The sequence below is a fragment of the Lipotes vexillifer genome, unplaced genomic scaffold (genome assembly GCF_000442215.2).
Source record: "Lipotes vexillifer unplaced genomic scaffold, Lipotes_vexillifer_v1.1 scaffold376, whole genome shotgun sequence".
NCBI lineage: Eukaryota > Metazoa > Chordata > Mammalia > Artiodactyla > Lipotidae > Lipotes > Lipotes vexillifer.
In genome coordinates this window covers 813,300-832,029 of record NW_006785037.1, presented here as the reverse complement: position 1 = coordinate 832,029, position 18,730 = coordinate 813,300, and the positions used below count along the sequence as shown (strand labels likewise).

Below are 18,730 nucleotides of genomic sequence, written 5' to 3'. Positions count from 1 at the left end.
TTTTTTTTTTTTTTTTTTTTTTTTTTTTAAGTCAGAGCAGAGATTTGGCAGGGGATGGGGAAACTTCTACTGTTGTCAGTCTAGCAAAACAGACTAATGGGAAATCTGCCCTCTCTATTACTAGGTGGCATAATTCAGGATGATATTCATTAAAAGCTAATGAAAGACAAAATTTCTGGTGATTGAAAAATGAAGAGATAGCTAGCAAAATCTGCAGCTGCCTCAATATGAGTCCTCTCTCCTTGGCCACCATGGTTCAGCACAGCTGTCTGTTCTGAGTATCAGGCGGGCTGGGAGTGAGAGTGGTCTGCTTAAAAGGCTGGCAGCGAGTCTGGGTGAAATGAGGCAGTGGACACACCTGTGAGGGGATAGCCAGGCTCGGGACCATGCGTGTTTCTCACAGCTGCCAGTGAGCAGAAGAAATGCGGGGGCTGGTGGCAGCAGGCCTGGGGATGGGCCTAACAGTGACAGGACCGTGCACTTTAGTTGAAAGAACTATGGCAGGAAGAAGTTTGTTCAAGCGGATGTTCGTAACTGAAAGTAGGCTGGATATTGTGGGAATCCGGAAATGGACGGTGTAGTGTAGAATAGATTGCAGTCTTTGAGTTCATTTGAAAGTAATTCCTTTGTACGCAGTATTTTTCAAAACTGCTCCATGCTTTCTGGTATTGCACGTCCACTCTGAGTCTAATACGGCGAAGGAGATTTCCACTCATGATGTTTTTGTATAAGAATGCTGTGGAGGATTCTGGCATCTGTTGGTACCAGGCACTAGTCACTCAGTCTGTTAGGTCATTTATTCAGGATTGGGAGCTACATGATACTGTATGTTAATACCACATAATTTCAGAATAATGATCCAAGTGGATTAGCTACTCTGAATAACAGCATATGTCAGTCACTCGCTAGCAACATCTTTTAAAAAGTTCCTCATGAGTACACTGCATTTAGCAGCCACATAGCTTTTTTGTTACTTTTCCACAGGAGGTAAAACAACAGTGTGTCTTTCATTTGGTCAGTAATTAAAGGTGCATTTTTCCTTTTATCCTTATTAAAATTGGACTTTTTAAGACTGAGCTGAAATTTCATACTGAAAAATAAAATGTAAAGATTTACTAGCATAACTACATTATATTAATGTCTATTATTCGAACCAAGGCTCAAATTCTGATCCCCAAGTTTCCACTAGTGACCACAGTCGCCTGGCTTCCCAGTAGATGCAAAGTGAGACTGTCCAATCGTCATGAAGTCCCCTCAGTCACAGTTCTCTGCCTCTGCTTCCGTGTCCACCCTAGTAGTGAGTCTGCTCAGAAACAGGTGTTTGGCTCAAGGGAAGATCTAGCCAGAAGTCTTGTTGCATCTGAGACAGGTGGCAGCTTGGTTCAGCTCAGCGCTAAAAAGTTCTGGGAACATTTGGGAGCACGCTCATTTTACAAGGTGGTATTACAGATTTAATTTTGATGCCATGTTCTCTGTTAAATTAGTTGATAACAAAAACAATTTTTAAAAATTTGACTGGGTGCCATTCTCATTTTTTTAAAAAAGACTTCGTGGAAAATTCATTTACTGTAGGCATCTAAGTGTGAAATTTTTAGTTTGCAGTAAACTTTTACTCTAAGCTATTCTGTTTGTAAATGACACTGGCATATTACTTTCTCATCTTTATTTTCAGTGATTTATACATATTAGTTGTCCAGTCTAAGATGATGACATAACTCACAAACACTGTTGTCTCCTCTCCCCATACCAGAAAGTTGAAAGTTTGACACATTTACATTTGAAAGTTGATGCCTCCTTCCTAAGATAAATTTAAGCTAATAATTAGCCAATTTGGGGACTTCCCTGGTGGCGCAGTGGTTAAGAAGCCGCCTGCCCAGGCAGGAGACATGGGTTCGAGCCCTAGTCCGGGAAGATCCCACATGCCACGGAGCAGCTAAGCCCGTGCGCCACAACTACTGAGCCTGTACTCTAGAGCCCGTGAGCCACAACTACCGAGGCCAAGTGCCGCAGCTCCTGAAGCCCGCTTGCCTAGACCCCATGCTCTGCAGCAAGAGAAGCCACTGCAATGAGAAGCCCGCGCACCGCAACGAAGAGTAGCCCCCGCTCGCTGCCAACTGGAGAAAGCCCACGTGCAGCAACGAAGACCCAATGCAGCCATAAATAAATAAATAAACATTTAAAAGATAATAATGATTAGCCAATTTTATTTTCACTTAGTCTCATTTTATATTTTCTTTTACTTTAAATTAATAGCACTTATGAACATATTTTAAAACAACTATTAATGAAAGGATAAGGGCAAAAGCTGTCAGCTTCTGTTTTATGCACTTGGTGGTTTTGCTTTTAAGTTTGCACAAGACTGTTATTAAAGTAGGCAGGGGTTTTATTTTTTAACATTTTCATAGGAGCCTTCCTATCCTTTTTTTTCCCCCTATCCTTTTAAATTCCTGAATTTCTTCATGGGTTTTTAATTGAATTTGTACCTTTGGGAAATTAAAAATACTGTTTCAGTCACAAATCATGCCATTCTAAAATTGATGATTATGTTAAAATGTTTCCTTTTTGGCAAATTTTATTTTCTAAAGCTCATGTGGCAACTAAGGATGAAGCGCTATGATCAAAATTTATTGTTGCTCTTTAAGTTTTTAAAATACTTTTTACCATATTTTGAGTTCATGTTGTTTCATAAGTAGCTATCAGACCATGATTCTTATTCCATGGTGTCTTAAAAGAACTACGGACTTAGAGGCCTCAAAACTAAAGTATTAGGAATCCTGTTCATTTGTAGGTGTTGCTTCATTGTTTTAAAAAATCATGTAGTCTGAGTTTCATGGTTTGTGGTTTTCGGCTGACCTCTGTTTTATTTTAAAACCCTTTCTATAGGTGGGCAAAGTAAATTTTGCATCTTTGTGGTATGAAGATAGACATAATTTAAATTGTCAGGATAAGTATTGTGGTATCACTGCAACAGAAAATTGTATAAATGGTTGCATGCACTCAGGGATATTAGTAAGAATTATGTCCTCCCAGAGCACTTCATTCCATGCATGTTTGCCAAAGGAGTAAACTATGGTATTTTTTATCATTTTGAAGAATTTTTTGACAGAAGCCATTTTTCTAAGAGAAGAATGAGTTGAGATCAAATTAAATATATTACCAGACACACAGAATAAACATGTAATGGAGCATGGGCCTATCCTATAGTGAAATACGTGAAATATGCTGGGTAATATCTCTGGTTTTCCCAGATACTCTTTTTGCTTTTCTTCAGTTGCAAGTGCGCCTACTTGATCCCACACACACTTTTTTTCTTTTTTTAGAGTTAACGGATATGTACCACACCGTTGAAAGGGACCTTTCCTATTGCCACACACGAGTGCTGTTGTCCACAACCGAAAACAGCAGGCGCTAAGTATCCCATATTCTAAAGAGGGCCACCAACGATTGAGACCAGGCACCTCCCTGCAGGGTTTGCTAAGAGCCCCACCATTTTTCATTCATTCGGTATATATTTATTAGGCACCTTCTATGTTCCAGGCAGTGTTCTAGGCACTGGGGATGCAGCTGTTTGCAGAAGTTCCTATCCTACTGTCATTCACAATCTGGCGGTCTAGTGGAACGGGAAGAAGGTAGCTCTCTTCTTGTTTAGATTAAAGGTGGAGGTGGGGGCACTTCCAGAGAGCCATTCATAGTAATCGGTGTCCCTACAGGAAAACAGACTGGCCTCTGGTGTCCCAGCCAGTTGCTTGCTAAGCTGGTTGAACCTGCAGACCGACTGATGTGCCTGCCACTAGAGCCGAGTTCAGTGAGCAGGTATCCTGGGAGTCTGGAGGGTCTATCAACATAGATGTGTGCTTCTCTCCCAAAGACTTCTGTTGGCAGAGCCAAGGCCTGCAGAATTACTAGGGACCACGGTGTAGTGTTCTAGGAAAGAAGAGACTAGGAGACCTCTCCCCTTCCTTAGGTCCTGGTGGCCCCTGGAGAGTGTAGAAAAGAACCTCTGCAATCTCTGTGGCTCTAAAAAAGGTGATCAGAAGTCAGAATGCTACTGAGGGGGTTTCCAGGCCAGAGGAGACAATACCCCACCCAGGGAGCTGCCCCTCCGCAAGAGGGGTGAGCACCAGGGTAACACCGACCACCACATCAGAAATCCATACACACCGCTCTGCCCTCCAGCACCAGGAATCAAGCCAGAGCAGGACCAGGGAAACGTCTCCCCAGCTGACAAGCAACCATTTATGTCAGAAGATCCTTCCCTCTTTCCCAGCTCCTAACACCAGAGAAAAAGTAGACCTGAGATTGAAAATTTAAGGAAAATGAAAGTCCCAGAGAAATCCTCCCATTAGCGTTAGGGAGATGACGCTGGGGCCGGTGGAAGGAGGTCCTCCTTCTCCGGGATGGGAGTTACATACAAACCAGCAGTGCTTTAAAGGAAGACAATGATGGCAGGGGGGGGGGGGGGGGGGGGGGGCGGGGAGAAAGTCTGGGTGCAGATAACATCCCTTCCGGCCAGTCTCTTGGTCTTTCTGTGCAAGCCCATACTGAGGGGAGGGATGAGATTTATATTCAATATGAGGTTGAAGTTTGTAATTGGTCTGGATTTTCAATAATGAAAAGTGACCTAGGGACTTCCCTGGTGGCGCAGTGGTTAAGAATTCGCCCACCAATGCAGGGGACACGGGTTCAAGCCCTGGTCGGGGAAGATCCCACATGCCATGGAGCAACTAAGCCCATGTGTCACAACTACTGAGCTTGCACTCTAGAGCCTTCAAGCCACAACTACTGAGCCCTTGTGCCACAACTACTGAGCCTGCAAAGCCACAGCTACTGAAGCCCACGCGCCTAGAGCCTGTGCTCCGCAGCAAGAGAATCCACCGCAATGAGCAGCCCGCGCACCACAGCGAAGAGTAGCCCCCGCTCGCCGCAACTGGAGAAAGCCCGCGCGCGGCAACGAAGACCCAACACAGCCAAAAATAAATAAATAAAATAAATTTTAAAATAAATAAATAAATAAACTAAGAGCAATTCAGTAAAGAAAAACATTATTCAAAGCGTTAATCAGAATCACCGAGATAGGAATCAAAGTAATAGAGCTTTTCCATCTGCCCCTTAATTGATCTGGAAAAATTTAATTAGTAGTTGGTTTCGCGTTATTCAGATTTTGTTGCTCTGGGCCTAGAATTTTTTAGCTGCTTACAGTATAGCAGAGCTATGCATGAATTAAGTTTTTCCTGATATTTTTAGCAGGCAAAAGTACTTACTAGAAACTGAAAAACATAAAAGGAATGGGTGTTCAATTGCCATTGAGGAATGCAACTGAAATTTCATCGTTCTTTTTTTTTATACGGGTGGCTCAGATTTCTGTAGGACAAGATAACTATAGTATAATGCCCATCAGCTTGTAGCTCATTGCTGGATCCAAGCAAAATAACACATCAAACCAACTATGGGACAGTCTGAATGGACACAGGCAGTCTTGCTTCTGTGTCAGGTGGACGTCATGTTAGTTTTGTCACGGCATATCTCTTTTTATTGATAAAATTATGGCATCTGTCCCAAAGGGCTATGCAGAAATGTGTTTATATTTCTAGAGAGCTTATTAAATAGAAAAATGCTTAATAAACATACACATACTTATTTCATAAGGCCAATTATAGCTAAAATACATTAATATATTTTAAGTAAAATACTCCACGAGGTACAATCTGGGAGGAAAGGTGGGATTTTTTAAATGTTTCCCTATTTTTAATCTGTAAACAGTCTGTTTCAAAAAAACTGTTTTATTTGATAATTGGCCTTTGAAGTGCTTTTGTAGTTCTTGGGAGACCTAAGAAATTGTTCTCGCTAGGCTCCAATCCAAACTTACGTGGGTGGATTTGATGTTATCTTTGAGTGCCTGCGTAAACACCGCCAGCTTTCGGACCTAGGGTGGGTCACTTGGTCTCTGAGTGTCCTCACCTATAAAATGGAGTTGGTAATATCTACCCCATAAAGTGCTTGTTAGGATTAAATGACTTAACGCACAGGACCTAGGGTAGTGTCTGACCCCGTGTAAATGATCAATAATTGGCACTTTTCCCTTCTCCATTGACAGCCACAAGAAATGATGTTCTCCCTTTTCTTTGGGAATGAAAAAATCTAAATGTCTTAAATTTACCATAGACGCTCTGAGGTTAAACAGACGCTTAATGCAGTTTCCAGTTACAATCCCAGACTATTTGTCGTCGTTCAGTCATTCGGCCATAGACAGGGGGCACTCAGCACAGAACAGGGTTACATGTACAATCTTCCATCCAGATAGGTAAATAGTGTCTATTTGAGGAAGAAGGCTCTGCCAGGAGGGTTAATGTTAATGTAGGTTTTAAGAACGTGTACGGTGAGGAATTCAGCCTTCCTTCTATAATGTGTCAAGAGTCTGAAATTATCATTCTCTTCATTAGTTGTAAGTGTATATGTAGGTTTCCTTTTAAGAAAGCTTCAAAGTTCATTGACTTGAGAACTCTTTTATTGTATTCTTCTCAGTGCCAGAAATTAAATCAGGAAATTCCATAATATATTGATGTTTTAATTTTTTTTTTTTACTTTAAGTGCTACCTATTATCCCTGTTGCTTAGCAGAAGGCCCCTTACCTGTTCATAGATATCTAAACTAATCAGTGGACTTCACTGGACTTTTGCATCTCCCGTCTCATTGTTAGTAAAATGACTGTGGCAGCCTCCATGAATAGTGTTCTGTAAAACCAAACCAGATTCTGTTCAACATAGTAAAAATTTGAGCTAAAGTGGAGTATTAGGGGGGAAAGGAGTATGTCGGTCCAGGCCACAAACAACTCAAAACAGTTTGAGGCATGCACTGATAAATCTTACAAAATGCTATAGGCAACTCAGCATCAAAATTGCCATAGAAAATTATTGTTGTTAGCCATTCTGTTGATAGTTCGTATTGTTAGAATTGCTAGCAGATGGGAAAATGGATGAGTCAGGATACAGTATTAGCAATCCATATTTTTTTAATCACAGACCACTAATAAGGTCTGTAGCATCTGTGAGATTTATTTAAACAGTTGCTAGGAAGAGTTTGTTTTCCCAGTAAACACAGCAAACCTTATACAAGGGTTTTTTGATTGACTCGTTGACTAAATGTGTTAACATTAACATGTAAGACCATTTGCTTCATTGTGATGGTTATCTCATTTGACAGACTGATTATACCAGCAACTTGTAGACCCATTAAGTCTTGAAATGTTATCACATTTAAGCATTTTAAAACTTCATGATCCTGTTTCCTCTATTTTTTGAAATTAAGACTTTTTAAAAAGCCCTCATGTAACTAGGACTATTTTTGACAAAACAAAATAATGTAGAAATCTGAATGTTCTCCCCCTATAGGTTTTGTTTTTTTGGGGGTTTTTTTTTGGTTTTTTTTTTTTTTTTTTTTTTTTTTTGCGGTACGTGGGCCTCTCACTGTTGTGGCCTCTCCCGCCGCAGAGCACAGGCTCCGGACGCGCAGGCCCAGCGGCCACGGCCCACGGGCCCAGCCGCCCCGCGGCATGCGGGACCCTCCCGGACCGGGGCACGAACCCGTGTCCCCCGCATCAGCAGGTGGACTCCCAACCACTGCGCCACCAGGGAAGCCCTCCCCCTATAGCTTTTAAGATGAAATTGTTTTGGAAAATAATTCCTTCTGCCTTAATTTTACTGACAGCTCTTCCTGATGTAGTCATAAGAATGTTTGCTCTTCTTGGCCATTTGAAATGACAGATAATCAGGGGGCACGACATATTAATAAAAGCAGAGAATAAAATCAATTTCCATAAAAGGGTTTAAACGGAGATTGCCTATATTGAATCATATGGGCCTGAGAGAAACACATTTTGAGATCTGGGATTATTAAAAGTCATTGCACATGACTAAGTCATTTGTTTAGCAGAAACATGAACGATAAAGTTGGGTTGAGTTAAGTCTCTCAGAATCTCACTGCAAAAGAGAACCTTAGAGATGATCTACTCTAACTTCCTTATTTTAGGTGAGGAAATGAGAGCTAGCGTGCCCAGAGTTACACTCCTGGTTAATGGCAGAGACATGACCCGACCTTTATTAGGTCAGTGCTGTTTTTTATTATACCAAGTCTGATATTCTTAATCTAGCATGGCCAGAGAGTTCAACAAGTTAAGTCATCACAGATTTGGAGGTATGCTGCTAATAATAGTTAGCAGCTTTTCAATACTTCTCATAGAGTTCAGAAATAATTCTAATTATTAAAAGTTTGAACTGTCAGAATTATCTATGGATTGATTTAATCTTGTTTTCTATCTTAACTTCTCACATTACAGAGTTACTTTATGCTGTTGTTTTATGTAAGAGCTAGTAAGTGAGTTTTTAATCTGAATACCTATCTGGGGTTTTCTTTTTTTAAGGGATACTGAAAAATATAATATTTTTGGATCTTGATCTGTAATCTTCTTACCTCCTGGATTAAAATGTGATAATCTAGGACTGTTATTAACTAAATGAGCTGCTTATTCAAGCTGTCACTCATACACCAAACTGTACCAATCTTCAAACAAAAGGTTGACTCCCATTAAAAAATAGTTTTGACTTTTTCATTTAACTTATAAACAAGTATCCATCCACTCATCTATCTAATTATTATTCTTTAAAAATTTGGGGGTTTTCTTAGATTCTTTAACTTATTTTAAACTTTTTATAAGAGCTGGGAGATCCTAGTTTACTGGACTGAAGCTTAAAGAAGATATAGCCATTCTATCTTTTGCTGAACTTCTACAGTTTATTTCATTTTAAAAGACTGCTGTAGGGCTTCGCTGGTGGCACCGTGGTTGAGGGTCCGCCTGCCGATGCAGGGGACACGGGTTCGTGCCCGGGTCCGGGAAGATCCCACATGCCGCGGAGCGGCTGGGCGCGTGAGCCATGGCCGCTGAGCCCGCGCGTCCGGAGCCTGTGCTCCGCGGCGGGAGAGGCCACGGCAGTGGGGGGCCCGCGTACCGCAAAAAAAAAAAAAAGACTGCTGTATAGAAATGTCAAATGCGGTATTTTCTATTCACTATGGACTTCACAGCTGAATACCTAAAAACCATTTTCCCTTTCAGTTCAGGTTGAAGACCGAAGAAGTTTCTCAGCAGCACACCCCCAAATCTGTGATGACTTAACTTGCTAAACTCTCTGGCCATGCTAGATTAAGAATATCAGACTTGGTATAATAAAAAGCAGCGTTGGGGCTTCCCTGGTGGTGCAGTGGTTAAGAGTCCGCCTGCTGATGCAGGGGACACGGGTTCGTGCCCCGGTCCAGGAAGATCCCACATGCCGCGGAGCGGCTGGGCCCGTGAGCCATGGCCGCTGAGCCTGCGCATCCGGAGCCTGTGCTCCGCAGCGGGAGGGGCCACAGCAGTGAGAGGCCCGCGTACCACAAAAAAAGGAAAAACAGAACAAAACAGCGTTGACCTAAGAGTCGGGTCATGTCTCTGCCATTAACCAGGAATGTAACTTTGAGCAAGCTAGCTCTCATTTCCTCACCTAAAATAAGGAAGTTAGAGTAGATCATCTCTAAGGTTCTCTTTTGCAGTGGGATTCTGTGAGGCTTAACTCAACCCAACTTTATCGTTCATGTTTCTGCTAAACAAATGACTTAGTCATGTGCAATGACTTTTAATAATCCCAGATCTCAAAATGTGTTTCTCTCAGGCCCATATGATTCAATATAGGCAATCTCCGTTTAAACCCTTTTATGGAAATTGATTTTATTCTCTGCTTTTATTAATATGTCTTGCCCCCTGATTATCTGTCATTTCAAATGGCCAAGAAGAGCAAGCTATGAATAGAAAAAAAAGTTTCTCAAGTAATGAAACAATATTGTTCTAAAACTCATCACTTTTTCTGTGGCTCTGTTTTTGAAGCAGCTGTGGGCTCTGTCTCTGCATTCGAGTTTTTCCTCTTAACTGCATGGCAGCTTATTTGGTCACTTAGCCAAGTCATGTGTCCTCAGTGTTTACAGTAAAGGTTGTCAAACTACAATATTCTTTCACTGTGTTAAGGCCTGAAAATTTAAGAATCATTGTTAGTTGTGCAAGGTATATTTTGTCATTAAGTTCAAAACTAAATTTTGTTAAATAGAATTAGCCTATAATATATAAAAGCCATTTCCAGATGAGTTATTCATTCTTGTACATTTTTCGTATACAGTAAAAACCACAGTGTATGCATGTTCTAAAATTCTTTTATTTATTTGACTTGACTTACCAAATTCTAAACTCTGACAAATGTAGAACAAAGACTTGATACTCCAACACTAGTTTACTCTGCATTTATTTTGGAATTAGTCAACTGGCATATAGTTATGGTAATACAACTACTTTGTATTCCATGTAGAAAGATGGTTTGTAAGTAACATTTCTTTCCTATATATATAAAAAAAAGTAAATTCACGTTGATTTGCCACAAGCTCTATTAATCCATAAACGTAATTCTGAAGGGATTTCCATCTTCCTCTTTATAAATATTTTCAAGATACTTGATTTTAGTGAAGGAAATTTTCATCACAGTAATATTGATATTAGTTCAAGAAGCTCAACTTTTTCTTCTGATATTATCCTTATTAGCCCTCAGAATTGTTTTAATTTGATTATTATTTTAAAAGGGTGATATTGGATTGTATGGTACTGTAGGGTCATTTTTATCATTATGAGTCTGTATAAATTGTTATCTGGTTTGCACATCATTTTACTACCAAGGCATTGAGCATACTGTTTTCCAAGAGATTGAAAAAGCTGCTTCTGCCACGTTTCCCACCCCAAACCATTTTTATGCCTGTGGGAGCCTTGATAGCTACAGAAACACAGAGTGCTAAATATGTTACTAGGGCTTAACTAGAAGTCAAAACTCAACCGGAAGTTCATATCTATAAATCATACCCGTTTTTATAAGAAGTGAAAATTTTTACCAGTTAACCTCACTTTTTTTTTAGTCTAGATGACACCATAATCTAGAGTTATTTAGGAATATATGGATATTTCTGTTCTGTTAACAAAATAAGAAGAGCCTCTGACCACAGATGTTAAGGTTTGGGGATTATTTTCTGTTGGATATCATAGGCCGATTGTAAGATCAGGGAGAAAATCTTCTTTTCCTGGATAATCTTATCCTCATCAAGAGCTTCAGTTATAAACGAAATGCTAATGATTCCCTAAATCTGTGTCTTCAGCTTGAATCTTTCTCCTGAGGTCCAAAACCCCAAATTATAATCCATATCTGATATCTCCACCTTGATTCCATTAACTCCCCTACCTTATTAATGGTATCAGTCTCTACCCCATGACCCCAGCTTGAAGCCGGAATCATCCTTTAACCCTTCCTTCTTTCTGGCCCTTCATAATCAGTCAGTGAACAAAGAAAGCCCTATCAATTGTACTGATATTTTCAAGACTCTCCAATCCCTCTCTTCTTCTCAGTCTCCACTTCCATTTTCCTGGTTCAAGAGTCATCCTCTCAGTAGACTGTTGAACCTGCTAACAGGTCTTCCTGCCTCCATTTTTCCCCCATGGCAATCCATTTTCTCCACCTGCTCTTGGAGATATTTTTGTAAAGCTCATTCCTATATGATCATGTTTTGAGCACCAATTATGCTCACAGTTATCAAGCATTTCTTTCTAGTCGACAGAAAGTTTGTAGCAACACACTTAAGGCCCTTAAGTCATCTGGCCTCCCCTCTCTTTCCTCTCCTAATCCCCTCCCCCATGGAGGGGATTACATCCCAGCAGTCAGCTGACATCTCGAAAGATGCCAGGCATTTGTGTGCCTTATACATCTCTGCTCATGCTGTTACCCTGTCCTGTTTCCCGACTTCTCAGCTTTCTCCTCCACTAGTGAGTTAGCTGTGCATGGACCTGTCTTGCCAGCTAGATTGCAAGCTCTTTGTGGGGTAGTGTTCTGTTCATCTCTGCATCTGCAGTGCTTGGTCCGTAGAAAATATCAATAAATGTTTTAATAAATGAATCCTCTGAAGTTCTTGGATGGCCCACCGGAAAACATAACTATGTCTGTATCTCATGTAGAAGTCAGATTTCCTGTAACCTCGACCTTATACAGCCACAAATATGAAGTTAAATTTTAAACACACGCACACACACACACGCACACACACACACGCACACACACACACGCACACACACACACAAAACAGGTATAACAAGCTTCAGCACTAAAGCCACGCTCTATCTTTCCTAAAACAGCCTCAAGCTTTCACTCAGAAGCTGTTTATTCTTATTTAGTATAATGCTTTATAGGATTGTTGAATTGCCCTTCTGGTTTGCAGTAAGTGAACAGACTTGGAGTAGAGAGAGAAGGATATCCACTCAGTGATGGCAAAGAAAGGAGCTCATAGCTTTACCTCAAATGAAGATAAAAAGCCAAAAAGAAGAGAGGAAATTAATACATGGTATAGATTAGTCATAGATATTAATAATGATGATTCATCATAAGGAAAGGTTGTTTTAGGTCCCGTATCCTCTGCTTTAGAAGGCAGCATAATCTGTAAAATACTTTATAAAGATTTTCTGTTAAAAATGGTTGAAACAGTTTTATCACTTAAAGAACTAAGATTTAGATGCTTCATGAATTTACTTATATGGAACACCTAATTCCCTAACAATGCCAGCTAATGGTTCTCTAGTATCACAGACCTGTTTTTCACAAATTCTACATATTGTTAATATAAAAGTCTATTAGAGAAGAAAATTTTTTTCTTCGAAGTAGCTTCTTTCTCTGAATTCGGTCCATTCCTTTATATAATATTTATAAACTACTGGCAATTTGCCCCAGTAAGATAGTATAAGATATTTATAAGATATTTAGTACAAAAATTGTTTGCTTTGTATGATGTTATGTCTCCTAATTATAGTGTAACCCATTCCTTTGAGTCATTTATTCTGTATTCCTGTTTATCTACCCACCTTTGTGTCTTCATATTTAGCAGTATAGTTTAATAGTTTCTAGGTATGTGTACAAGTTCTAAAGTTTAAATATTTTTGGAATACCTGGGGTAGACATGAAACCCATGCATAAAAAATCAATTATAAAATAGTCCATGAGTCCAGAATCAAATGCTAAATGGTGGTCTTTAAATTTTGAATGTTATATAGAAATTCAGAGATAAGAAAGATAACATAGGCTAAAATAGAGACAACGTGAAATTGGATCTTATGTAGACAGCACTCAGCCTTGTCTTTCTCGGGGAAACGTGGCTGTGTGTGGTCTGTGTGGTCTCTATTGGCCCTTCATCTCACTATCACAGAAAGTTTCAAGATTCCCTGTTAGCTTATTCTTTATCCCCACAGTGATTTGAACAGTAGTGATCAAATAACAGATTAATACTTAACATTAAAAATTAATTACAGGATTTCCCTGGTGGCTCAGTGGTTAAGAATCCGCCTGCCAATGCAGGGGACACGGGTTTGAGCCCTGGTCCAGGAAGATCCCACATGCCGCGGAGCAACTAAGCCCGTGTGCCACAACTACTGAGCCTGCGCTCTAGAGCCCACGAGCCACAACTACTGAGCCCAAGTGCCACAACTACCGAAGCCCCTGCACCTAGAGCCCATGCTCTGCAACAAGAGAAGCCACTGCAATGAGAAGCCCGCACACCACAACGAAGAGTAGCCCCCGCTCGCCACAAACTAGAGAAAGCCCGTGTGCAGCAATGAAGACCCAACACACCCAAAAATAAATAAATAAATAAATTTATTTTAAAAAACAATTAATTACAGCAGAAACTAACACACCATTGTAAAGCAATTATACTCCAATAAAGATGTTTTAAAAATTAATGGGGGCTTCCCTGGTGGTGCAGTGGTTGAGAGCCCCCCCTGCCGATGCAGGGGACACGGGTTCGTGCCCCGGTCCGGGAAGATCCCACATGCCGCGGAGCGGCTGGGCCCGTGCCCCATGGCCGCTGAGCCTGCGCATCCAGAGCCTGTGCTCCGCAACGGGAGAGGCCACAACAGTGAGAGGCCCGCGTACCGCAAAAAAACAAACAACAACAACAAAAATTAATGAAGTATGTAATAATACTATGCTTTCTATATACATGTATATAATAGTATATAATATAATAAGATAAGGTTTTCTTTTTTTTAATGATGTTTGACTAAAAAATAACAGGACATATTTTAGATATATACCAGAACTTCTTATACACCAAAGCAAGTGGTAGTCACCTTCAGAGTCATCATCCTGGGAGCCAATGCATTCTCTCCCATAACACTGTCATTCTGATATTCTTGGAACTCCTCTTTTGCATTTCTTCAGTCTCCCACTCATTCTTTGCAGTATCCTACATGGTGACAAACCTTTTTCAGTTGAGAATGGATTTGATTTTGGGAACCAAGGGTCACTTAGGGCCAGGTATGATGAGTAAGGTGGAGGATCAAGCTGAAAAATGCTATTTTTGGTTAAGATTGACATGTGACTGTAAAGTAATGAGAGTGTTTTCTGACTTGGCTTATAAAGTAACCAAAGACAGTTCTCTTCTGAAAACAAAATACAAGCTGCAAGTTTTATCATATTAAAACCGAGTCTGAATTACTCTCGTGTAATTTCCTGCTCCAAAGTTGATCATGGCTCCCTGAAGTCCAAACCTGGCTTTGGCTGGCTTCCAGGACCCAACCAGCTCCTAGTTTTCTGTCTCATTTTCAGTCCTTGTTAGTTCTTCCTCCTCAGCACAGTAGGGCCTCCTCCCAGGGCCCTGCTCACTTCCCTGAGGTATCCCCTTTTCCAAGGACCAGCACAGTCCCTGCTCCCTAAAGGGAATCATGTCTCCATTAAATTTATAGCGAGGCTCCTCTCTTTTTTGTTGGGAATCTGCTTTTAAAAAAAACAAAAAACAATGGATGCTTTTCCCAGGGAAATGTACACATGAACATGCAGAATTTTTCACATGAGAAGCTTGGTCCCAGATTTGAGTTAAGAACCTGTCACTGTAATCTGTACCACATACAATAGGGCTTAATTGTATAGGGTCTGGCATAAGTCCCTAAATATTTATAGTTGCTAATCTTACCCTTCAAGCTAATTTGTAAGTTTCTAAGGCAAGGAAATAGTTTAGTACTGCTATGCTTCCCTTGCAATACCTACCAAGATGCTGAGTAAGAGCAAATAGTAGATCATTTTGCTTTAACAGACTTTTTAAAAATCACCTGTCAGCCACCATTGCTTTAATAGTTTCTGAAGGAGACAGAGTGTTTGATTTTTTTAAATGTTAGTAAGATAAACAGCCCAAGTGTTAGGTTATGTATTTCAGGGCATCCTATAGGCCCTGAGGCAATATCCCTAAAATGTTTCTCAGGAGATAATCCATATCTTGCTGTTTTGACATGTAAATAAATACAGTAAAGCTCAGGATGCCACAGATCCTGTTATGTAGAACAGATTTTATCCCCCATTCACATAGGACATGAGGCCTCTCTTCTGTTGTTATACAGAAAACCAGTAAAGGATGTGCCAGTGGTGCCCCCAGCAGCTAGCATAATCAAACTAAATCATTATAGTCAAACTGTATCATTTAGTCAAATCATATCATTACTGTCAAACTATAACATATACAGTGAACTTGTGACAGGTATTTCATTTTCAAATTGGCCAAGCCCATGTCAGAACTTACACAGCACTGTTTGTATCAGACTTGGGATATTTTGAATCAGAAATTTAAAAACCCTGTCTTACCAAAGTGCTTGGGGTAAAAGTATTCTAGATAATTTAATTTTCTGGTTAACCAAGTGCTTAAAATTTAAGCATTTGGTAAAAGGCAGAATAGAATGGTTAATTTAACCTGTATTCAATCTTGTCACATTCTTGGGTGATCTCTGCAAGTGTTTATGATTACCGTAGCTCTCCATAGATGGCAAGGGTGTGAGAGAGTAGAGTGAATATATCCGGAACATATCCTGAAAGTCTGTTTGTTGACGATGGTGGATTTGTCTTTCTGCCTTATTTAAAACAGATACATTTTATTAGCTTATTTTTCTCATTTGTTTTTTCCTAAAAGCAGAGTTTTTATTGTTTCGTTCCAGATTACTTGAGGTTCTTGCAAGATGTGGCTTCTTGGTTCTTGAGGGAAGGAATTCCTGTTTTAATTGTTGAGCCATATTTCAAAGATGACGTAAAGAGTTGAAGTATTCATGCTAAAACTCATTAGACTTTAACCTATTGTAGATAATTTTACTATTTTAATATCTTCTTTTTTTTTTTTTCTATATCCAGTTAAAAAATCTAAGTTTAGAAGAACTACAGATGCGGTTAAAAGCGCTGGACCCCATGATGGAACGAGAAATAGAAGAGCTTCGTCAAAGATACACTGCGAAAAGACAACCCATTCTGGATGCAATGGATGCGAAGAAAAGAAGGCAGCAAAACTTTTGAGTCTAATTTCTTTTCTGTTTGTTTCTATGACTATTCTGGAGACCAAGAAACCACTAAGAATTGAAGGAATATTATGATTTTTTTTTTTTTAATCTCTAAGATTTGTGCTCTATGACCAGGCAACAGTCAAAAACTGATGATGGTACAAACCCAGGTAAATCCCCAAAAGACAGAACTCAATACTGTTTCCACTGTGTTTCCATTCTTAAATGATGGAAACAGCAGAAATGCATTCTTCTCTGCATCTGTCAGCTGCATACTGGCACTAAAACTGTGTTGTAAAATGAAGGCTGTGTTTAGAAACCTTGAAAATCCAAAGCTATTGTTTAATTGTACAGCACCGAAGGGCTTTATGTTACAATATTCTTTATTCTCTTTTAGTAGCCTATTTATTGTATCCCTTTAGGTAAATTTATTTATTTATGCTATTTCACTTTGTTTTGTTTTTTAAGGACAAGATCAGGATAGCTTTCGTGAAAGTAGGGACATATTAATAGATGATAATGTACAACCAAATTATACCGTAAGCAGGGAGCTATGGGGTTACTTACATTCCTTGATTTCCAGGATAGTTTTCCAATAGAAGCAAAGCAATAATAGCAGTAGTACACAAATGGGCCAGACATTTTTTATACTGAAGCAATAATTCCATTTTTACCTTCTGAAATTTTAATTTTTTATTTTTGATGTTTGGTACAAATAGGACTATATATATTTAGGTCATACAGAGCTATAATGTTTAAAACCAAAGAAATCAGTGGAACCCTTGCACAAAAAAGTATGGTAAATATTTTTAAAGAAATAAATCCTTAAGAGAAATGTAATTGTTAATATTGTTTCACGTTTCATGTGTAGGTCTGATAGCTAAACTGTATCAGATTGTAATAAGCTCATCAGATTTATTTCTGTGAGTATGTGCTCAACTGTTACAGACTCTTTTGTTGATTTCACTTATTTCCTGGGAATTGGTAAATGTCATGTGCCTGAGGATAACAAAATAGCAAAAATATTTGTACTGAACTGTGCAAGCCTTGGGGACTGGAAAAAAAAAAGATTAAAACCATTAAAAAGAAACTCATTTCTAAGCTGAATGATCATTTGCATGATTGCACCGGGACCAGTCATTTCCTAAACTACATATGGCCATCTTGACAGCATTTGTTCTTTTGTGTGTTTAATTACTATGTTTAAATCATAAAGACAAATAAATGTTACTGTGCCACCCAACACATTTCATCTCTATCTTTTTTTAAAACTGATGACCTGGATTCCGTCTTTTCCAGGCAAGGAAGGTATATTAGTCAGGACAGGCTAGATTATGCAGTGATAACAACTCTGAACCTTCAGTGACTTAACATAACCCAGGCTATTTGTCACTCATGTGCCCTGCTCCTGTCCTTCACACCCAGGGACCCTGCTGACAGAGCCTCCACCATCTGCAACGTTGGTGGTCACCACAGCAAGGGAAGGAGCCCTGATGAGTCTCACATTAGCTCCAGCCAGCCAGTGACAGAAGGTGTGTCATCTCTGGAGATTTCTATTCCTTTTTAAAATGGCATTTGTGCCCCAGGTAATGCCTGGAGTAACATTTGTCCTTGCTGTGTTAAGTCCTTACAAATAGTAAATTGTGTAATTGGATACAAATTATAAGATAGTTATAAAATAGTGGTAAATATTGAAGACTTTATAAGGACTATTAAAAATGAAAACTGAATTTACAGTATATGCTTCAGCTACATCTGTTTGGGAAAATCAGATGAGTCAATCAACTCAAACACCCCATCCTTTTTTCTCCTTTCTTAATTGTTTTTCTTTTCAGTAAACTGCCTAATACCTCCCCTAATTTGATGGAAACAAATGACTGACTTGTTATTAGCCAAGTAAAGCCACCTACATGAAATGACAAGAAATCTATGAAGGTGATTTCTCTCTAGTTTGCTAAACTAGAAAAATTATGCAAATTAATTCAATGGGGCCTGTTAACTACTCTTACTAATAAAGTCTCAACAAGAGTCCTCCTTTTAATAATAAGTATCCCATGTTCCAATCATATTGTAACTTTTATGTGAATAGACTTTATATACTGTTGTTATATTTGTCTTTTTAAATATATGTATACTAACGTATGTATATGTTTATGTAACTCTTAATATGTATATTTAAGAGAGTTGCAAACAATGGGCATTGTTTTACTTTAGAACCTTAGGAAACTCCAGAACATTTCAGGATAAGCTGCCTTAAAATTTTCCTATCTTCTCACTCTCTGCCCACCACCAATCAAAAAAGGGAATTTAAGATTTAGAAGA

General features: G+C 39.3%; 1 protein-coding gene across 2 annotated transcripts in view; it reads left to right on the top strand.

Moving 5' to 3' along the window:
• STK3 (serine/threonine kinase 3) overlaps window positions 1-17,653 on the top strand; it is a 324,692-nt gene extending 307,039 nt beyond the window's left edge. Inside the window, exon 9 of one of the 2 annotated variants that reach the window (XM_007457163.1) lies at window positions 16,266-17,653. In XM_007457163.1, the coding sequence (XP_007457225.1) occupies window positions 16,266-16,424 (159 nt within the window). In that variant the 3' untranslated portion in view covers window positions 16,425-17,653. The remainder of the gene's footprint in view (window positions 1-16,265) is intronic. The other variant, XM_007457162.1, reaches the window with a different exon arrangement.
• The last annotated feature ends 1,077 nt before the right edge of the window (window positions 17,654-18,730 follow it).